We start from the raw sequence: 23,490 nt of genomic DNA, 5'->3' as shown, positions 1-23,490 counted from the left end.
GCTTAATTACCATCTTGGAGCTGATAGCGCTGCCACCAGACAGAAATTACAGTGCCTGCCTCACTCTGGTCTCCCCAAAACCTTCCCTTGGGGACCCCAAGACTCGGATGCTCTGAGTCTTACAACAAAGGGAAATAACCCACTTCCCTTCTTGCTCTTCACCTCCCCCAGATTTTCCCGCTTCAATTCCTTGAAACACAAACCCAGAGAGATTAAGTGTCTCTCCCCCTCACCCAGAGGCTATGCAGATTCACACCTAGTCAATCTAACACAAAGAGATTTCCCCCTCCGTTCCTTAGCCTTAACCAGAGAAAAACTCAAACAGATTTTAAAAAGAAAGCTTTATATAAAAAAGAAAGAAAAAGACATAAAAGTGTTCTCTGTATCAAGGTTGACAATATACAGGGTCAATTGCTTAAAAGAAAAATGAACAAACAGCCTTATTAAAAAAGATATACAATTTAAAACATTCCAGCAAACTACACACATGTAAATACAAAAACAATATAAAAACCTATTGTCTTCTACCTTTTGTACTTACACTTGGAAACCGAAGATTAGAAAAGCCTGAAGAGATAGAAATCACTCTCATAGCCGAGAGAACACAGAGCAGAGAGTCAGACAAAAGACACACACCCCAAAATTCCCTCCCCGAGCTGTGAAAAATCCGGTTTCCTGATTGGTCCTCTGGTCAGGTGTGTGGTTCCCTTTGTTAACCCTTTACAGGTAAAAGAAACATTAACCCTTAGCTATCTGTTTATGACAGCATGATTTAGAATGAGGTTCAGACTACTACCCCATGCTTCTCTCATTCAGTATAAGAAAATGTGAGATTGTGAACTAGGCTGAAAATAACAGGACTTCCTTTGGAATTTAAATTCACCTTAGAGATACCACTGCACTCACAAATAATGAACAAGTATTCCCTGGTGTCAGATATGAGATCACAGTGAGGTTACTTTTAAAAAAAACTAATTTTGCAGGTTGGTACTTTTGTCACTTTTTGAAAAGGAAAGTAAATGCAAGAGAAACACATTTTTGTAGGCACTGCACAAAAGAGAAATTGGCCAAGATATTTAGATGTGCATATGTAATGAGGTGTCCACCCCACACGAGGCCTGAAAGGGTTAAGGTGGCTAGGTGGGCCAATTAACTGCCCAGGCTGCATGTGGAGGAAGAGCCAGGGTGCAGGGATTAGATGAGGCTCGGATGGGAACAGGAACTGAGACCTGAAAGGGTCTGACAGCAGACTACTTCCCTGCAGCCCCCTGGGTGAAGGGAGGTGGGTTTGGAACTATGGTGTGTAGTCCACAGTTATTCCCTAGGAGGAGGGAGTTTATGCAGGCAGTTTATGCAGAGCAGTGCAAGGTGGTCAGAAAGGCTCAGGGGAAAAGCAGCAAGGTTTAGGATAGTGCAGTTCTTGGCTGCTGATCAGAGAGTTCCTGTGCTGGAACCTGGAGGAGAGGGCAGGCCCAGGTTACCCTACCAGCCACTGGAGAAGTGGCCCAGACCAGCAGTGGAAAGCAGAAAGCTCTTGGGATAGTTTGCCCCAAGAGAATCTGATACCCCAGAAGGAGAGGACCATAGAGACCTGGCTGGAGGTCCAAGTCACCAAGAGGAAGCTGCAGCTCCTGGAGCAACAGGGGCTTCAGGGTGAGAGAGAATAATGGGTGGAGAGACCACCAGAAGAGTGTGCAGCACCTGGAGAAGGAGGTAATTTCCAGAGCAGCCAGAAGGAGGCACCCTAGCGTTGAGTGAGCCCCGTGACAGGGTGTCAAAAGTTAGGTTCCTAAACCCATGGTTAGACACCTTAATAGGAGCCTGTCTCAAAAGTGCTGAGTTTCCACAAAGGTCAATGGGAGTTCCTAGGAGCCTTATTTTCACCGGTGCTAAGTACCTAATTTCAGACACCTAAATTTGAAACTGTTGGTAGTGTCTCTGTCGTTTCTAAATGCTAAACACACAGTGATAAGCAATTCAGCCATTAAGGTTAAGATTTTCAAAGCAGTCTAATAGAAATGGATATTTTAATGGAAGGTTTCTTAATTCCCCCAGATAGGTTGAAATATTCCAAGCAGAAATCTTGCAGATAATGTGCTGTGGTAGCTACATTTAGTTTACATCACACCTTTCAGTTGCTAAACCCCCCAACTATTTAACCATAAAACTATAAATATCTTAATTATCCCACTATTAGCATGTGAGATGTAATTCCAGGGTTGTTTAGCTTTGCCCAACCTTACTGGCAATGATGGTACATGCGGAAAAAATCTTTTATTTCATAAATGGGTCTCTCCATAAAGGGAAACCGACAGGTTACATTTGGATTAAAATGTAATATTCTTGTAAGATGTACAGTAAAAATGCTACTATTTTTATAAACTACTGCAACTACTCTTTAAATATCCCTGTGCTGTTTGGAACCCACCCATTGTAGTATTCAGCTAGTTCATTAGAATCTGGAAGTAGATGACAGCACCTATAAGCGAAATTGAATAGTTGAGGGGAGAGACACTAAATCAATATTCTATTAACCAAACTGAAAGAAATGCAAAATTGTGAAAGTTTTCATGTTGTTATAATGCATTTTAAATCTTCAAATTGTCCCTTTTTTAATACTTCCTCTTAGCATTTTTAGTATTGTAACTCAAAGGTATAGATGCAAATAGCCTTTCTCAGTGCATTACTTTACATATATGCATTTGCTGAATACTCCCTGTAATTGTTAAGGGGGCAAGTATCAGTCCATGAGATGACATTTTGGTATTTCCTGTATGATAGTGCCAGTCTCTTATTTTATGTTTTGTTCGCTGATGTCCAATTATATGCACTTGGATTGCCTTAGTGATCGACTTCACATTTAAGCTTAAATCTTTAAGGATAAAGCCACAAAAGTAACCAAAATGTTCACCCAACAAAAACTGTAGACTGTTCTGTGTCTTGTAACATTGTCAATATTATGCTGTATGTATACATAGTCACTGTAAATCACTTTGTGAGTTAGGGTACTATACAAACAGACCAAAATCCAATTCCTTTTTGTGCCATGTTTTTTTTTTTCACATAGTCAAAGATTTTCCCAATGTATTGTGTACTTTCTGCAAGAATAAATTTCAGGTACACTTTTCTTTTTTCAGGGGATGAAGCTCTAGGCACTACATCTCTGAAGTAATAAATGTTTGTCTACATCCTTGCAGCCTACTGTAGCAGATATGAGGGACAAAAGGAATCAGTATGATGCCCCCAGGATATGATATGTACTCAGTGGATGCCAGTGAGGAAATTAATGCAATATAGCCTGCTAGACACCAGTAATTAAATCTTTTATAAAGCTTATCTATGTTTTTCTTTTATGGCTCAGATACTTTCTTGTTGGCCAAAATTTGTAGCCCATTTTATAGTTAGTCCTGGTTTGGTCTGCTCTGCTTAGCTTTAAGAGAAGGAGCAGAGGAATGTCCACAATACAAAAATGTAGAGCAATTTTATCATTCAAGTACATTTTGTATTTTATTGATTCTGTGATTTTCACCTATAAATTATGCAAATATATTTGTGAAATGGGTTCTAAAAGTAACAAATACTGAAGGTTTCGGTAGTGATTGTCTTGCTTTACCGATATTAAGGTGTCACAGTGTTGCTCTCAGGAAAATTTGGAATCACATTATCCATTAATGAAACACAGTGCAGCACAATAGCAGGTGATAGATCCTAAGTCTAGTTGGAACTTCAGGGAGCAGGCAAAATGTAATAACCTGAACAGGAATCTGGCTAGAATTGTAAGGCTTCCTCCTGCACCCCTCTCCCACCCACCCGCATTCTTACAGAAAATGCCATGGGATTTTTCATGACTACACTTGGGTAAACTTAAAGTTCATCCTTCATCTGAAAGTTAGCATCTCAAGTAGCATAATCTTCCTCCCTGGCATGTTGATTCAACACTAATGGGGAAAATTCCCGCTTCCTGAATCCTCAACAATACTTCCTATAGTACTTGGATGTTGCTTGAAGGTCTGCCTACGTCCAGACCTGTCTTTACGCTATATGGTGGCAGGACTGCATAATGTTACAACCTGTTTTCTTTTGTTTTGTTTTTTCCAGGTTGCTTAGCAGGTTACATTTTTTAATGTATTCTTTCATGTGTTTCGGGTACCATCTCTGCAGACCACAGCAACTCCCCTGAAACTTATGACATTCTTTTGTGGTGTTTTATTAAGATGATAAAATCTAACATGAAAGGAAGTTTTGTCTAGTGGTTAGGACACTAGTCCAGCATTTGGAAGACCTGGCTTCAAGTCCCTATTCTATCACAACCCTCCAATGTGACCTTGGGCAAGTTCCTTAAGGCCAGCTTTGTAAAGGTGCTTTAAGAAGCAGATATGTGCCTACGGGGATTTTCAAAAGTGCCTAGCTTCCATTGATTTCAATCTGTAAAATGGCAATAATGGCACTTCCCAACCTCACAGGAGTGTTGTGTGGATAAATACATTAAAGAGCATGAGGCACTTAGATGCTATGATAATAAGGACCATATAAGTATTTAAGATTATAGATATCAGTTCAGATACAGACTGATCCAGTGTGTCTCATTTTCAAGGTTTATTTCATATAATATTCCTCTCTTCTTACAAAAACAAGATAATTTAGAGCTTAATGCTTTCAAACTTACTTAAGTAAACAAACTAGTGCTTTCTGTTTCAAAAAGCCAAATTACTCCACACAGAAGACCTATGTGATAACCTTAAGTGCAGCAACCAGATACAGACAGGTAGTCGTTAGTTCATTTAAAATTTGCTTACAAAAAATAAAAGCAAAAGAGGCTTTGCTGCCATTTAAAAGAAATTCTGAAAAAAGCAACACCATCTTGTTAAGCAGCTCTCCCAAACAAGATAGACTCAATCCTTCCCTGGCCTGAGTTTGTGGAATCCATGGCGCTCTTTACTTCTCTGGATTAAGCTCCATGTCACTTTTTGACCCCACCAGAACTTTTCTGACAGTTCTAATCATAGTCTATTGACGGTGTCACCTTCTGTATATTTGCATTGTTCATTGTTTAAGAAGTTTCTATACAATTGGTAAGTTTGCATTAATATCATAGGACAATGTAAACAATCATAAACATACTGAGAGATGGAATTTCAGCCATGGGGTCATTGGCTCAAATTCACTTTTGTCTCATGACGAATTATAATAGTCTTCGGAGGCTTCAGCAAATTCTTTGGCTTGAAGATAGCAGCATAATATGCGGTATACAGTATACTGTCCTTCATTTACTTTAAAATTAATAATTTAATACATTAATGCACATTTGCAGCATGTTGAAGAAGGCTGAGGTCTAGTCTGCTGCCTATTTATGAAGGGAAACTTGCACTAACTGGGATACTCATTAGCAAAACAAATGTCCGTTAAGACCCTAAGCAAGTCCTCTTTATATTTCCCAATATTATGTAGCCAAAGTAGCTTGATTGGCTTGTTTTTTTGAAAGAGATCCAGGCTAAAGATCTTATGATATAGCCTATGAACAGTCCCCATGCTCAACAAAGGAAGCTTTCTGTTCACTTTGACCTTGTCCGCTGTAAATGGAAGAATTGAAATCTTCACACTTGCAAGAGGCTCCATACATGCAGGTCTGATTCCATCTCCAACTGACGTCTTATTTGCAAGTCAGGAAGTTTCTATATCAGTCATGTTAAAAAAAGATTGTATAAAAACTTTACCTTTTGTGGGTTTTCCCCCCTTTCCTTTACATTATTTTTTCTTGAGGTAGAAATGTTATTTGTTATGAAATGTTCTTGGCTAACACTCAATGGTTTGCAGTTCTATCTCTTCAGCTGTTCTTGCTGCAAATAGAAAGATACATTTATTGATCTGAAAATCAGTTAGAAGACCAACACTCCAAAGTTAACAATTCGCCTAATGTTAATATCTGAACCTTTTGTCATTAGTACAAACTTGCTCAGACATGATTACTCAGGGATTGTAAATGACTTTTTCAATTTAGTAAAGGTATTTAAAAATATTTTATTTTACCATATACAGTGCACCTCACCATGTTTAAAAACATAAATGATACTGGTTTCTTCAAAGAGCAGAACACCACTAAGATACCATAACCTCTTGTGACTGACTACACGCTGTCATTCCCAAATTTGACCAGACAGATAGGGGTCACACTTTACTCTGAAGTTTACAAAGCTCTGGCTCTGGCTGAATGTCAGCACTGGCTGGTTTCCAAACTCCTTAAATCGGGACTCACAGCAAAAATAGCATTAGGTTGCAAATGCCTTGATGGAACATGGGGAAAGTGAAAAAGACCTACTGGACCAAATTTATTCCTTCTATAACTCATTGACTTCAGCAGAGTTAAAAACAATGATTTGGGCCACACTGCCTCAGAACTTAAACTATCTTTACTAGTCTGGTAAAAGGTCTATTTTTCCTGCTTGGTCACAATTAAAAAGTTCAAATTGTGCCCAAATAGGCAAAAATACCGAATTTTACCAACAGGAAAAAGCCACTGGAAAGTCTGCACTGAGAAGGTAAATGGCCTAAAATTAGTGAAGGGTTAAGCAGGATCTGGATAGAGAAGGAAGCATATTATCTGTAGCATCCAGTATCATCTTGGGTTGTTACCAGAGCCGGCTCCAGGCACCAGCTTAGCAAGGAGGTGCTTGGGGCGGCCACTCTGGAGCGGGGCGGCAGGTTCAGGTATTCCGCGGCAATTCGGCAGAGGGTCCCTCACTACTACTTGGAGCGAAGGACCTCCTGCTGAATTGCCGCAGATTGCAATTGCGATAGTGTCTTTTTTTTTTTTTTTTTTGGCTGCTTGGGGCAGCAAAACCCCTGGAGCCGGCCTTGCTTGTTACTCAGCCAGTACAAAAGTTGCCTGAAAAGTTGCATTTCAGAGTTGTTCCTTATGGTACATTTCCTGTGGTTTTTTTTTAAAAAAGTCTAATTACAAGTAGGACTCTTAACAACAGCGAGCATTTTTCGTTGGCCTACATTAGAGGCTTGATCTTGATGATCAGTAACTCTCATTGAAGTCAGTTAGAGGTATCGATGCTCAGCACCTCCCAGGACCAAATCACAAGTGAACAAATGTTCATAATTTAGGTATGGAAACCTCATTGCATCATGATGTCCACGCACAGAAAATTACCTTTAAGCTTGTCTCTCTTATTCTGGAATAGATGCACAGATTTATTACAGAACCACATGCAGCAGACTAAAACTGCAGACACAGCAATGAGAAATGCAAAGAAGACAGCTACAAAATGTAAATCTTCATAGATAATCTCTAAGAAGGGAAAAAACATAACATGATGAAGTTGGTCATGAGCACATATACGTTTCAATGGTAGAATAAAAGAACTTCTGATTAGTTCATACCATAGACACTTAATACAATGGTGCCGTAGATGTTGGTTCCCAGCTCTTCTGTTATGGTGACAACATAATAGCCAGCATCTCTCACGCCTACATTCAGAAGCTGTATAGAGCCGTTTTCATAAATGTTCACTCGGTCCTTGTAACTTTTGGATATGTTAGTATAGCTCCCCGGTTTCCACTCCACAATTTTGTTGGTGCCCCAACTCGACACATGCTTCCACTCAATGGAGACTATGCCTTTGCAAGTATATTCAACAGAGAGGAGAATATTTTGTGCCACGGTGGCATTTATGTTGGGTTGCGGGACTAGTAAAGATACTCCTCCTTGGGCTGAAAAACAAAGGAGAGTTGGGTAATAAGTGCTGATGCAGTACTACAGCAAGCATGACTTATAGTGAAGGCAGTTCACTCATTATATTAGAGTGATCAGCATGACAGCGGCTAATGGTCAGGAACAGATCAGATTTCAGGTTAATGCCAGGCTTAAACAATACTGTAGCATTCCTCCTTTAAGGGAACAGAGGTACAGATTTTCCTAAGTGACTAGTGATTTTATGTGCCTCAGTCTTTGAGTGCCCGACTGGAGACACCTTGGTGGGGCCTACGGGTGGATGCTCAGCATTCTCTGAAAACTGGGCCCCTTTAAGGTGGCTCAAGTTAGGAAGCCAAAATCACTATTTACTTTTAGAAATCTTGGCTTTATATATATATATATATAAAATCATGGATTGTATTTAAATGTATGAACAGAGAAACTGTTATTTTTCTTCCTGATTTGTTTTCAGTTTATCTATCTTAGGTACATATGTGGCCCCATCATGGTAGTATCTGACTACCTCACAATCTTTTCATGTATTTATCCTCACAACAACCCTTTGAGGTAGGGAAGTGTAATTATTCTACTTTATAGATAGGAACTGAAAGACTAAGTGATTGTCCCAAGTCTAGCACTCTAACCCTGAATCACCCTTCCTCTCCATAAACTCTCGTTCTATCTGTGGTTACAATGGCATTTCCCCTATCAGTCATGATCAGATCACATCCCAGTGGCAACTAGAGCAAATGCAGACATGTGAAAGTAATATTAGATTCATGTATTTTAAACTTCTTTTAATACAGTTCAGCAGCTGGAAATAAGGAAGATGAGGCATCACCATGTGACCAGCCAGCTGTTTTTTTGCAACATCAGTAAGTTCCCTGCTGATCACAGTTTGGGAACTATGAATCTATAGACTTTTCCACGTGCAATAACTAGATGGCTCTGCTTCTCCTGAGGACTAAGAGAAAACAATTATGTAAGCAAAAAGCTTCAACTTTCCCTTGGATTAGCTTTCACTTCCCATGGAGGGATGGATGATGTTGTGGGGAGATTAGGGTGACTAGATAGCAAATGTGAAAAACTGGGACAGGGGTGGGGGTGGGGTAATAGGAACCCATATTAAAAAAAGCCCCAAATATCAGGACTGTCCCTATATAATCGGGACATCTGGTCACCCTAGGGGGAGATGCAGCTTCCTCTTAAAAATCAGATGCTCACCCAACTGATTCATTTTAAAAGCAGCCATTTCAGGTGAATTTCAACGTGTCCTCTTCTCTATCCCAATTGTCAGAGAAAAACAATCAGCAAACAGGTTCAATCCCTCCCTTTCCAGCTTGAATTTCCTTTCTTCTGGAGTTTGGCAAAGAGATATACATGCTCATGTGCTGTACTGCTACAATTTTAAAACTATTTAGAAGAGATTTAGCAGACTGATTTGATTATAGAAAAAGCAATGGTCACCTGCCATTGGACCTGCAGTTAGAATCCATCCTCAGCAACAGTTAGGGAAAATTCTTCCATCAAAGAAAACCACCTGTGGATTTCCCTACTGTTTACAGATTGCACCATGCAACAGTGAATCCCATTTCAGATCATCATCCACTTATCACTTGAATGTGGGTGTTGTGGCTTTGGCTATGGGATCTGGATATTGTGGCTTTGGGGATGGAGGGGTGGTAGGAGGAAGGAAGCTGAGAGATCAGGGGCAGGGCCGGCTTTAGGAAGTGTGGGGCCCAATTTGAATATTTCTGCGGGGTCCCAGCAGTGATGACTAAAAAAAAAAAAAAAAAGTTAAAAAAAAGCCTTTCATTTCTCAGCAACCGGTTCCCTCTAAAAAGTTCTGATTTAAGGGCTGTGCCACAGTATGTATTTTTTGTTCCAATAGGGTTACCACACGTACGTATTTTCCACCTGGATGGTGATTTAAGAATGAAAAGGCCTGACATGTCTGGGAAAATATGGCTGTATGTTAACCCTACCTAGAGTTCTTTTTCAAAAAGATGGGCCTGAACTAGAACTGAGCTCTGTTTCACATGTGTGGGGTCCTGCCACTCCCTGGGGGTGTGCACATGTGTGGGTCCCAGCTGCTCCCTGCCCCCCTCATTGAAGCAGGTGTGCAAGGTTAGTGCCCTGGGTTCTGCAGGGCACCAGTGGACATGGGGCTGGCTGGAGCTAGGGGCTGACTGCAGGCAGGGTGTGATGCAGTAGGGACTGTCAGTGTGGGGGATGGGAGAGCAGGGGGTGACTTTAGATGAGGGACAGGACCTAAGCCTGTAACCTGAGCCAGGTAGGGGGGGAAAGGGGTCAGCACCTTTACCCGGGAAGCTGGACAAAGGAAGGGGCCGGCTGGAGGGAGTTGGGTGAGTTCAGTTTCTGTTTTGGGCTGGGTGGTTGGAATTCAGGGAATACCAAGCGGGGGACTAGACTTCCTGAACCCCAGAAGGACTTGATTGAGGAGGTTCCGGTTGTGCCATCCAAGCTCTGCTGTTATCCTTTCTTCCTGTTGTCCAATAAGGCCTTCTGTTTTTTTACTGGAGGCTGAAGTCACTGTGAGTCCCAGGAAAAGGAGTGCAGGGCCGGACTCCCACACTCCGTGACACCGGGCAAGGGGCACTGGGCAGCTGGGAGACAGGGTGTGTGGTGGCTGCTGCTTCAGGCAGGGCACAGAGGGTGTGGCATAGGTTGGCAGGCTGGAGACAAAGGAGTGCAGGGACTGGCTGGCTTCAGGCAGGGGTGCAGCAGAGTTGGCTGAAACAGGCAGGGGATGGCTGGTGTGGGTCAGGGCGGGGGTGCAAGCAGGGATTGGCTGGGACAGGGCTAGGGGGGGTAGGCTTGTTGTGGGCAGGCGGGTGGTGCAGCAGGGACTGTCTGGATGAGACAAGGGAGGGGGTTGCGGGGCTGAGGCAGGGCAGGGGTTGCGGGGCTGGCTGGAGAAAGGGGCTGATGCCCGCCGTCCGTGGTGGTAATTCGGTATGCTGCTTGGGGGCAAAACCACCCGCACTGCCGCTCCTTGCAGATTGGCGCCCCAAGCACCTGCTTGGAACGCTGGTGCCTGGAGCCAGCCGTGGCTGGTGCGGGGCTGGAGGCAGGGCAGGGGGTGCAGGGAGCCCCTGCTGGGAGCCCCAGACCCTTTAAATTGCCCTCTGGGGAAGCCAGGCCACCCCGGTACAGCACACCTGCTCTTGCCGGTACGCCGTACTGGGGCTTGGATGCGGGGCCCTCTTAGGGGTGGGGCCCTCTTAGGGGCGGGGCCCGATTCAGGGGAAATGGTTGAATTGGCCTAAAGCTGGCCCTGATCAGGGGCAGGGGAGGAGAGAAATAATCCAAAAAGCAGACATTCAGTTGAAGGGAGAAACCTGAAGACAGCACTGGCTAAAAATGACTTTGGGCTGATACTGTGTGATTGTAATGTGATATAGCAAGCAACAAAAGGCCAATGCAGGTTTGGGCAGTAGAGACAAAGGTATCATATTACAGAGAGGGTAGCGGGCACTTTATTTCCAGAAAATTATTGATTAACTGGAGAGAATTCAGAGAAAAGCAACAAAAATGGTCAGAGGGCTGGAGGATATTTAAACCGAGATGGGACAGTGCACAAGTAATTGTACTACTTTAGGGAACAATCCTGCCAGGGGTGGCTCCAGGTCCCAGCACGCCAAGTGTGCGCTTGGGGCGGCATGCCATGGGGGGCGCTCTGCTGGTCGCCGGGAGGGCGGCAGGCAGGCAGCCTTCGGCGTCATGCCTGTGGAGGGACCTCTGGTCCCACGGCTCTGGTGGACCTCCTGCAGGCATGCCTGCAGGAGGTCCACCGGAGCTGCGGGACCGGCGACCAGCAGAGCGCCCCCCGCGGCATGCTGCCATGCTTGGGGCGGTGAAATGTCTAGAGCCCCCCCTGAAACCTGCACTGGCCAAGAATGTATCTAGGTCACCTACTGTAAGAAGTCAGTTCCATCTCTGTTTTCTATGTCCAGAAAAAATGACCTTCAATTGCAGTACCCAGCACTTTTAAAACTTTCCACCCAAAGGCCTCGGACAATAAGAATTTCTCTCTGGTGTTTAAAACATATGTATGGTCTGGAGCTAGCTAAGAGTCTGGTCATGCAGCCCTTACTCGCTAATGAGTATCACTTGCTTATAGATTCATAGACTCTAGGACTGGAAGGGACCTCGAGAGGTCATCGGGTCCAGTCCCCTGCCCTTATAGCAGGACCAAATACTGTCTAGACCATCCCTGATAGACATTTATCTATCTAACCTACTCTTAAATATCTCCAGAGATGGAGATTCCACAACCTCCCTAGGCAATTTATTCCAGTGTTTAACCACCCTGACAGTTACAAACTTTTTCCTAATGTCCAACCTAAACCTCTCTTGCTGCAGTTTAAGCCCATTGCTTCTTGTTCTATCCTTAGAGGCTAAGATGAACAAGTTTTCTCCCTCCTCCTTATGACACCCTTTTAGATACCTGAAAAAGAGAGGATTCCCATCTTTGGGGATCAGCTCTCTAATTATGATCTGCTTGGTAGTCTTAGGCTGCATTTTCCAGCACTTCAGTCTTGATTCCCATTTGTTTGAAAAGGACTGAGGCCACGTCTACAGTACAAACTTTGGTCGAAGCAAGTTAAATCAGCATAAAGCCGCCGCAGGTCATATGTTGCTTGTGTGCATGCATACTTGACTCCTTGTGGTGGCGCTGTGTGTATTCTTCAGGAGTGCTTGTGTCAGAGCACTGGTTAGGTATCTCAGTGTGCAACCTGCCATCATCCAGCTCACTGTCTTTTGGGAAATTTGGCAGTGCCTGCTGGAGCAGAAATGAGTTGCTCAAGTGTTACTGGGTGCAAAGGACCAACTTCTCAATGTGCAACTGTCTCCATCCCATAGTGTCCTCTATGTCTGTCATTTTTGTGCTTTTTAAAAAATCTCAGGAACCTGCAGAGCCCTCTTCGCTGTCTGCCATCTCTGACTGAAGCATGGAGCCTGTGCAGCTCTGTACTATTGTCATAAGCACAGGATGCATTATTGCAAGCACAGGGTGCATAATCCACCAGTATCTGCAGAGCTCTAAGAAGAACTGAATCAGTGTGGAACATGACTGTCAAGGTTCCTTCCCCAGTCTGAACTTTAAGGTACAGATATGGGAACCTGCATGAACACTTCAAAGCTTAATTACCAGCTTAGATCTGGTATCGCTGCCACCACCCCCAAGTACTACTTTTCTTCCCTGGGTAGCCTTGAGAGACTTCACCAATTTCCTGGTAAACACAGATCCACCCCCTTGGATCTTAAAACAAGGAGAAATTAACCATCCCCCCTCCTTTCTCCCACCAACTCCTGGTGGATCCAGATCCAACCTCCTTAGATCTTAAAAAACAAGGAAAAAAATCAATCAGGTATTAAGAAAAAGGCTTTTAATTAAAGAAAAGAAAGGTAAAAGAAAACCCTCTGGGTGAGATTAGCATACCAGCTACTCTCACAGACAACAGATTCCAAACACCGAGGATGTTCCCCTGGCAAAAACTTAGTTGCACAAAAAATACCCAGATACCTAATTTTGATAATTCCCTTAATGGTACCAAGACAAGTTACAAATGAAATAAACATAAACCTATGTATCGCTTTCTAAAACTTACTACTCTGATAAGAGGCTGGTTCCTTGATCTTTTTCACTAGGGCTGAAACTGAAACTCTAAACAAAGGAAAACTTCCCTCCTTCCTTTTGAGACATCTTGTTCCCTCTTGTTCCTTTTGAGACATCTTGTTCCTGTGGTCAGGTGTCAGCTAGGCTAGGTGAACTTCTTAACTCTTTACAGGTAAAAGAGGCATTAACCCTTAACTATCTGTTTATGACAATGACGATTTCTTGGAGGACAGATTGCTGTAGGACAGAGCAAGACCAATTTAAGGTTGTTGGTAGCGTTCACACAGCAACTGTAGATGATGTGGTGCCACTTCTGGGCTCAAGAAATGAGAACTAATGGGTGGGATCACATCATAATGCAGGGGTGAGATGACAAACATTGGCTGCAGAGTTCACAGATGTGCAAGGCCACATTCCTGGATCTGGGTGCTAAGCTCATTCCAAACTTTCAGCACAGGGACACCAAAATGAGAGCCACACTGACAGTGGAGAAGCAAGTGGTGATCATGCTGTGGAAAGTGGCAATGCCCTTGCTACTAGTCAATGCAAAATCATTTTGAAGTTGGAAAATCCAGTGTGGGTGCTGTTGTGATGCAAGTGTGCAGGACCCATTCATCATCTGCTGCAATGCAGGACTGTGACTCTTAGCATTGTGCAGGACACAGAGGATAGATTTGCAGCAATGGGGTTCCGAAACTGCACGGGAGCAATAGATGCCACATATGTCCCTATTTTAGTACCAGACCACCTTGTCACAGAATACATCAACAGAAAGGGCTACTTTTCTGTGGCTATGCAAGTGCTGGTGGATCACCAAGGAAGCTTCACCAACATCAGTGCTGGCTGGTTAAAGAAGGCCAGGGGCAGCTCTAGGCACCAGCAAAGTAAGCAACTGCTTGGGGCAGCCCATTTGCAGGGGCAGCAGGGATCTAGCATGGGAGCTGAGAACCAACAGGGAGCTCTGGGAGCTGTAGTTCCTTGGTTAGCTTCCTGCCTATAGAGCCAGCCCTGGAGCAGGGAAAGAACTACATTTCCCAGCATTCCCTTGGCCACTTCCAACTGGAAAGGAAGGAGGGAGACCTCATGTGGCAGCATGCTGTGAGTGCTGTGAATGGTAAGGAGACCATCTTTAACATTCAAAAAACAGGACACTCCATCGGCATGGGAAGTCCCACCTGCCAGCCATCCTCCCTCTACTGCCCCCCCGAAACCCAACCCATCAATCCCCCCCCGCTTCCTGTCCTCTGATTGCTCCTCCGACCCCTGCCCTAACTGCCCCCAGGACCCTCCCTATCTATAGCCCTCCTTCTCCTTGTCCAACTCTCCCCCTAGGACTTCCCCCTACTGTCCTCGGCAAACCCCTGGGACTCCTCATCTATCAACTGCTGCCTGTCCCCTGACTGCCCCCCAAACCCCGACCCATCTAACCCCCTGCTCCCTGTCCCTTGACTGTCCCGCGGAACTCCCTACCCCCCACCCCTTTCTGTGCCTACTAGACCAGCGTGTCTGCTCCGCCGGCACCGACCGCTGCTGCATACATGTTGCCTGTCTCCCCTGCGGAGCCACAGCCCCCACCACATACCAGCACTCCTTCAGAGTTGAACACCTCAAATTCAGGAGTGTTCAAGCTCAGTTTGGGCAGCGTTGTTAACTTCATTCCTCCCAATCAAATATACTGATCACTGAACTTGCTTGAGAAAAGTAGGATAAAATTGAGCAAGAAATCTTCTCATGGTTATTAGGACTGGAATTGCTTTTCAACAGCCATTGCCTTTTTTTTTTTTTGTTTAAAAGGAAACAGTGATATTGCATTGGCAATTCTCCAAGAAAGAAAGAATGGAACAAATAATATTAAAGCACCTTAACTTTTCCTATTTATGGAGACAGTCTTAATATATGCTCCAGATATCCTCCAATCACAAGCTGAAAATTGTTCCACTTTACTGCACCTCTGTAACATATGGGAACCAATCTCTCTGTGTTTTTGTCACATCCAGATTCCTGCCAAATGATCTGCCCTGGGAGTGAGTTACAGTGACCCAGGGCTACGGCAGAAGGAGGTGATGTCATGTGCAGGTGGGGAGAGCCAGGGCTGGTGGCAGATGTTTTGGGGGCACTGGTGGTGGGGAAGGGGGACCCCAGGGCTGAGGCAGCAGGGGGGTGCGGGGAGGGCACTGGTGGGGAGGAAAGGGGGAAGCCCAGCACTGGGGCGGCAGGGGTGTGTGTGGGAGGGGAGAGCCCAGGGCTGGGGCAGCAGGGAGGTGTGGGGGGGCAGGGCTGGGACGAGGGGCAGCCAAAATTTTTTTGCTTGGGGTGGCAAAAAACCCTAGAGCCGGCCCTGGGGAAGGCACACAACACTTACATCTTTAAAACACAGAACTATTTAGAAAGCTACAAACAAGGACTTTCTTTCCCAACTGGCAGATTACTATTGACAATGTTGAATAGTCATCCTGGGGGATCCAGCCTATCTCTTGCTTCCCGGGCTCATGAAATCATACTATGGCCACTTCCACAGCACCAGAGAACATCTCATCTCCTGACTTAGCAGGTGTGGAATGACAGTTGAATGCGCTTTTGGTAGATTAAAGAGATGCTGGTGTTGTTTACTCACAAAATTGGATGTCAGTGAAAAAAATATCCCAATGGCCATAGCTGCCTGCTGTGTCCTGCATAATATCTGTGAAGCAAAGGGGGAAAAGTTGCCACTGGGGTGGAGGGAAGAGGTAGCTTGGCTGTCTGCTGAGTTTGAACAGCTAGACACAAGGGCTATTAGAAGAGTTCAGTGTGGAGCTATACGGCTCAGGAAGACTTTGAAAGAGCGCTTTAACAGTGAGCCAGAGTAATGTGATACAGTGTACTATGCTCTACTTGACCCTGCTGTTTTGGGACCTGTTAGGAATTATGTGGTGATCCTGTACTTTTATGATTATTACCCTGTGTTTGTCACTAATCCTATGAGTTGAAATGACTGCGTGTTTTCAGAACTGCTAGGCACTCTGCAACATATGCTGTGAACTAATAAAGATGAATTATTTTCCAAACAATAGAATTTTATTCAGTAGTACAGCCAGTGCAAAAAAACCATCTGTGCAATTTAAAAGCAAATACATAAAAAACTTAATATACTAATAGATCAAAATTTAACAATGTCCCTTTTACCTACACATACCACAACCATTGCTTTCACAGGTCAGTGTATGTGAAGCTGTGGTTGTCTTTAATGTTCGCTGCAGTGGAGTGGTAGGGATAGGTCCCCCGATGCCATGTGGAATGTTGAGGGAATAAGGAGGTGCTGTAATGGACTTCTCCATGGACTGCAAAGGGAGGCAAGTCCATGATTGTTGAACCTGTGGGTCCACAAGAACCTGCAGCATTTGTGTTTGCTGCTCGAGAAGTCCCATTATGTCCTGGTGCATCTCACTCTTCTTTTCTTACTGGGAATCCTGGGCCTTTCTCCTATCTGTGCTTTCCTTCTCCAAGCTATCTGAAATGTTCACCCTCCGGCTTTTGCTTATGGTCTGTGGCAGCACTGACTTGCAGGATCTCACTGAACACATCATCCTGATCTGGTTCCGGTGTTCTATGAGTGTGACGGGGGAACCTCTCAAGGCTGCAATGGCAGTAGCAGCGCATAAAACACACAGAGGTACAATTGTCAGTATAGTCACAGTGGAAAGTGAAACTTAAGATTTAGAATTCCCTTCCCTTGCTCCCCTAAAGTATTAAACAAAACATGCTTATTGACACTTCTGCACCACTCACAGCACCAGACGTGGTGAGTGTGACCCACCAGGGGTGAGGGAAATGAGGAGGGAATTGCTTGGTTGCTTGAAACTATAAGTATAGGGCAATGGAACTGTATAATGGCACCGTTAGACACAGAGAGTGGTGATTTTAGCTGATATCTCACTCCTAAGGGTAACAAAGGCAGAGAAAACACAGCTGCTGCTGGCGTCACAGTTGCTGAAGCTAAATGGGCCCACATGCTGCTGGCCTGTGTACTGCAATGGTACCTGCTGAAGTTATCGCTGACTGGCTTGGTAAAGTGTTCTGCCATGGAGGAAGAAATAATGCAGCCATCCCTAGAAATCTTCCGCAGAGAATTTCACAGTGCCTCTGTGAAAGTTTCACCGAGATCTTTCAGGAGTATTCAAGGGACATTCCTCTCTTACTGCAACCTTTTCTAGCATGAGTAAATTAAAACAAAAATCAATGGTTGTGTCCTGTTAGGTTGGGGACATCATCACTATAATGGGAAATAAATTTATACACTTACCCAAGGTTCCTTTCCCTGCATCGGTCTCGCCTGTGCTCGACTGGCAGGACTGACTGGACTGCAATAGAGTGTCAAACAGGTCCTGGCTTGTAGCATGTGCCCCATCCGCCTCCTCTTCCTCCCAGGGTTGTATTAACCTATTGTGGGCCTGGCACCAAACATATTTGTGGGCCCCCATGGGGGCAATGGAGCTTGGTGTGGGGAGGTTGGTCCCTGGCGAGGGGCCAGCCTGGGGCAATGGGGCATAGCATGACCAGACACACACTGGCTCTGTGCTGTCAGTATGCCACTTCCCCTTGGGGGCGGGCCCACACTGTACCACCCCCCCCCCACCCAACACCTCCCTGACTCCCTATGCCCAGTGCCCCCCGGACCTGCTATGCCCAGAACCCCCCCACAAATCCCCCTACCATAAATGCACAGTGCCCTGCACACCACCACCCCTGCCCAGCGCCCCCCTATAGTCCCACCACAACTGCCCAGCACCTCACACAGAACCCCCCACTCCCTAGTGCCCCAACACACACAGATCCTGAGAATCCCTCCAGCTCCTTGGAAGCAGTGCGATCAGCCAGGCCTCCTCCACTTCCTCCTCACCCTTGCTGTTCACCCCAGGGGCCTGTGGCTCAGTCTCCTTGGAGGTATCTGTGGTGGTCTGTGGGATGGTAGTGTGGTCTACCCCATGTATGCCATGCAGCTCTTAGTAAAAGCAGCAGGTTTGTGGCTTGGTACTAGATTGACTGTTGGCCTCCCTGGCCTTCTGATACGCCTGATTCAGTTCCTTTGCTTTCATGCAGCACTAGTGCTGGTCGCTGTTATACTCCTTCTCCTGCATCCCCCATGCAATCTGCTCATAGATGTCCATGTTTCTACAGATTGTCCATAGCTGTGCTTGCAGAGCCTCTTCTCCCCACAGGCCCAGGAGATCCAATATCTCCTATCTACTCCATGCTAGAGCACACCTGGAGAGTATAGCTGGCATGGTCAACTGGGCAGTTGCACACAATTGATGGACCTGTCCTCCATGAACTTATCTAGTTCTTTTTTGAAACGTTATAGTCTATAGTCTTCGTCGTTTTAAAGGTATGTTTTTTCTGTAATGCTTTTGTTCTGAATAACTGTACTTTGCTTTAGGAAAGCTGACTGGTCACTGGTGAACCCTGTTATTGCCTCGGAGAGAACAGGACTGCAGGTGCTGAACTAAAGTCAGACAAGCGGAGATAATCATAGTAAATGACAAGATTCTGCAGGCTAAGTCCCAATCTGGAGGAAGCAAACTGCAGGATCCTGCTCTGAGAAAGGTGATGGCTAAAGGCCTAAGATCTAAGTGGGATATCCTTAAGGAGGCCACAAAGGGGTCATAGGTGCAATCACCTTGGGAACTTGACAGATTTGGTGGCAGCGCGTGTGGGATTTATGAGAGTGGTGAATTTCCAACAAGTTCCAATAGCAGTGAAAGCAAGTATTGTAGAAGAGAAAAAGGCACAGAGAAAAAAATGTCTCATAACCTCTTGGGGAAAGGGAAGGTTTGGGCAGGAGAGGGGAACAGTTGGGGATACTTTTGTAACAAGGGGGTCCTATTTAACTGTGGACAGCCAAGGTGAAAGGAAACAAACTGCTTGGAGCAGAGAGGGTGAGGAACTCCATTGTTCTTCAGAGAAGCCATGTGCCAGACAGGGAACCTGAATTCCTCAGAGGACTCTGTCTTAAGCCCAGTGAACATTCCAGAGTGGTGAGAAAATTGAGACAGGTAAATGCATATGTAATGCTTGTCAGTGGGCAGGGATCTCTGGTGTTCAGTGCATGAGCCTCTACAGCATGAGCTAAAAGCCAACTGGCTGTTAGCTAAGGCTATAGAGCAGACTCACTCACTCACTCTCTTCTCCCCACCCCCGGAGGTGTGTGCGTTACATATACAAGTCTTTATTATTTTGTCTAGATTTGTATATTTCTTGTGCTGTTTAAGTAAAGAGTAATTGTGTCTGGAATCTAATGCAAAGTCTGTCTGTTGGCTTTCACTGTCACATGTCCTGAAGAGTTAAACTATAAACCCAAGTACCCATAAGGTAGAACTCTGGGAACAGGCATGCTTAAATTACAGAGGACTTTGACGGGGTCTGCATTAGTCCCAAGGGCTAGGCAGTTAGACTGAGTGGTCTCAGCAGGGGGTGCTAGACAAGAGATCTGCACCCAGAGCATGTATCTAAAGACTCCAGCAAGGAGCAGTGCTTAGACTCTGTTCAGACAGAGGAGACTTGCAAAGCCAGAGAGTCCAGGGAAGTATCCTCAAACACAGCAGCCTGGGGAGCACTCAGCCAGAGAGGGAATTCTACCAGGGCAGTGCATGCGTGACACTCTCATTTACATCTGGGTTTCTGGACAGAGCCTCTTTTTTGAATCATAGAATATCAGGGTTGGAAGGGACCTCAGGAGGTCATCTAGTCCAACCCCTGGCTCAAAGCAGGACAAATCCCCAGACAGATTTTTGCCCCAAATCCCTAAATGGCCCCCTCAAGGATTGAGCTCACAATCCTGGGTTGAGCAGGCTAATGCTCAAACCACTGAGCTATCCCTCCCCCTGCTTCCTCTGTCTGAGAGGGGTTTTCAAATAAACAATAGAGTTTTTGCAGCTCAGAAAGAGCCCCGATTGGTCCACTTCTCAATTGGTCCCACAGCTAATTGGTCCATTCCCCTGAAAGCCAAAGGGTCCAGATCCTGTCCCCCGGCTCCTCCCAGCGCTGGGAAGGGGGACCCGCAGGGAGGCTCTGACCGATGGCAGTCGCTGAGTCCTGGGCTTGTGCCAGCTGCCCTGTCACCGACAGGGAGCAACCACTGCCCCCCACCTCCAGTGAGTACCCCAGCACAGGTACCCCCTCCTGCACTGCCAAATGTACCCCCTCATTCTCCCTCTCACTGTCCTCTTTTTGGGAACCTGAAATATGGTAACCCTAGCTCTCATTACTTTCAGTGCGGCCAGGATATGTCCCTCTGTTATAGGTAAACAATCTTTGGCTGACACTGCAGACCCCAAATGGCTAAACAGATAGAGACTGAGATTTTAAAAGCGATCTAGGCCATTTATGCACTTATCTTCCTTTACAGCTGAACTGAATTACCTCAAATCGGGCACCCCAAATTACTAGTCACTTTTAAAAATCTTGGGGCTGGTCTACACTACAGGGGAAAATCGATCTTAGATACGCAACTTCAGCTACGTGAATAACGTAGCTGAAGTCGAAGTATCTAAGATCGAATTACTCACCGTCCTCACGGCGCGGGATCAATGTCCGCGGCTCCCCCTGTTGATTCTGCAACTCCGCTCGGCTTGGTGGAGTTCCGGAATCGATATAAGCGTGTTCGGGGATCGATATATCGCATCTAGAGGAGACGCGATATATCGATCCCCGAGCAATCGATTGCTACCCAGCGATATGCCAGGTAGTGAAGACGTAGCCTTGGCCTACATTTTTAAAACATGCCGATGTAAGCAGAGTCAGGATGAGCGCTACCCTGAAATCTGGTGGTGAATTTTAGGGAGTGTGGAAAGAATTTCAAAAATTTCAAAGAGTGTGGAAAGATTTGCATTGGCATCCACCCCCCACTTAGCATAAGCCCACAGCAGACTGGGATGGTTATTTTAACAGCTCTGGGATCCCCAATTTCTTTGTTATTGGGGCAGGAGGAAAAAAAAAGTTTGTCACCCTGATTGTGTGAATGGGGAGCTGTGGGACTGCTTTGTGACAGAGATGACTCAACCTCAGTTTGGTAGTACTTGCTAAACATGGGACATGGGTTCCAAAACCCCATGAATTGAGAGAGGGTGGGAACTGGTGTGTGTATTTGATGGTATGGGCCCCCTTTTGAGGGCCTGGAACACCAATTGCACATCCTCCTCTCTCCAGTGTTGAAGAGTAGAGCTAATTTTGTTTCCATTAGAAGTTCATCTAGAGACAGATGAGCTGAATTCATGTTGGGCCAATGGTGCAACCAGCAGCAGAGCTCCCCTACTAAGAGCTAATATCACTGAAAGAAGCTGAGCTGAGATCACTGAGTGCTTTCGTGTTAACCTGTGGGGTAGGGCCTGAAGACCTATTGCTAAGTAGCTGGCAGAGCGGAGCAGCAGTTGCAGCGTGTTGGAGCAGCCCGTGGAACAGTGAGCAGAGTGAAGCGGTTTGCAGGGGCGGCTGGAGGAGCGGCACAGCTGTGGTGGTGGAGTGGGTCGTGATGAAGACTGAAGCAGAACTCCACGGAGAGGCGGAGCAGTTGCCCTTGGCCCACGTAAGGTGCCCCTTAACATCCTGTATGGACTTCCCCCCCATGTCCACCCAGGCTGGGGGGGGTAAAACTCTGCAGATAGACTCTTGAATTCTGGGGTGGCACTGACCAGAGACTTTTGGGTCATTGGACTTTGGGGTAACTGGACTTAAGATCCTAAGGGGAAAAGGACATTGCCAAATATATTTGGAGGTGGGTTTTGTTTATGGTTTGTGTTATAATCCTGTTTGTGGTGTTTCTCCAATGGGATGCCACATTGTTTTCTTCCTTTATTAAAAGGATTTTGCTACACTCCCGTGGTTGTGAGAGGGGAAGTATTGCCTCCTAGAGGCGCCCAGGATGGTGTGGTATGTAAGTGTCCCAGGTCAATGGGTGGGGGCTCGAGCCGGTTATGCATGGTGTTATTAAAACGGAACCCCTGGATACTGAACCCGGCCCTTGTTGCTGCCAACTCAGAGGGGCAGAAGGGTTACATTTTTGGGGGCTCGTCCGGGATCCCTGGGTCAGTACCCCTCACAGGCACCTGTTGAGTATCCCACTGTATTGGGAAATAATTTGTTTATATTTTGAGGAAATTACTGTTTGTATAATGGCTAATATGTCGGGTTTGTTGGGCCCCAGTCCTGCAGCCTCTAGCTCAGGGGTGGCAGACACAGCCTATGATTGGGCAAAAGCACTGGGGCATATATTGGAAAAGATTGTGTTGGCCTATGCTACGTCAAACTCTTGTCGTAAGTTAAGGTTATTTGCTGGGGAAGAGGAGTTTGAACCCTGGTTGGAGCATACCACTGAAATGCTGCGGGAGTGGGCCGTACCCGACGTAGAAAAGCGAAGCTGTCTAATAGAGAGCCTTAGCAGCATTGGATGTAATTCGCACCCTAAAGCTCAATGACCCTGGGGTCAGTGTGAAGGACTGCCTAGAGGCCGTTGATAATACGTTTGGGAGCGTAGAGGGCCCTCAGGACAGTTACTGTAAATTCCTTAATTCCCAACAGCAAAGGGGTAAGAAAATTTCAGCCTATATACAGAGGCTGGAGAGACTGCTTCAGAGAGCTGTTATGAGGGGAGCAGTGACTGCTGAGCAGATGGATCAGACCAGACTGGCTCAAGTTGTAAGAGGGACTCAGTATCAGAACCCGATCCTACTTCATCTCCGACTAAGAGAACGGCAGGAACATCCCCCGAGCTACTCCCAGCTGATAAAGGAGGTCAGGGAAGAGGAAGAAAGGCAGGCGGCCAGCAAGTGTTGGGAAGCCCAAACATTGGAACCAGCCAGCACAATGCCACTGCCAATGGCCAGTGTACTGATGGTGAGCACCACAGAGGAACTTGCCCAACAAATGCAGGTCCTGACGGAACGGATAGCTGAGCTGCAAAGCATCATTGACCGAGCTAAGATTTCCAGGAATAAGGAGCCTCAGGCTGTGACGAGGGAGAAGTCAGTATCCAGAGCCACTGTCCCACCCCGGCGAAGGGGGAAAGGACAATTCTTTTGCTACCGGTGTGGTCAGGATGGGCACAGTGCTGCTAACTGCCATAAGGAAGAGAACCCCTCCTTAGTGTATGAAAAGCTGAGGATCAGTTGGGAGAGAC

The 23,490-nt window shown here is 45.8% G+C and overlaps 1 protein-coding gene across 1 annotated transcript in view; it reads right to left on the bottom strand.

The window, feature by feature from the left end:
* Positions 1–4,583: 4,583 nt before the first annotated feature.
* The window catches only part of VSTM5 (V-set and transmembrane domain containing 5), a 26,068-nt gene continuing 7,161 nt past the window's right edge, over positions 4,584–23,490 (bottom strand). The window contains exons 2-4 of the mRNA XM_032776635.2: positions 7,387–7,716; positions 7,157–7,294; positions 4,584–5,837 (exon numbers count right to left, since the gene is read on the bottom strand). Coding sequence (XP_032632526.1) covers positions 5,794–5,837; positions 7,157–7,294; positions 7,387–7,716 — 512 coding nt within the window. The 3' untranslated portion in view covers positions 4,584–5,793. The remainder of the gene's footprint in view (positions 5,838–7,156; positions 7,295–7,386; positions 7,717–23,490) is intronic.

The sequence above is a fragment of the Chelonoidis abingdonii genome, chromosome 1 (genome assembly GCF_003597395.2).
Source record: "Chelonoidis abingdonii isolate Lonesome George chromosome 1, CheloAbing_2.0, whole genome shotgun sequence".
Classification (NCBI taxonomy): domain Eukaryota; kingdom Metazoa; phylum Chordata; order Testudines; family Testudinidae; genus Chelonoidis; species Chelonoidis abingdonii.
The sequence above is the reverse complement of the archived record's forward strand: the minus strand, read 5'-3'. Positions and strand labels throughout refer to the sequence as shown.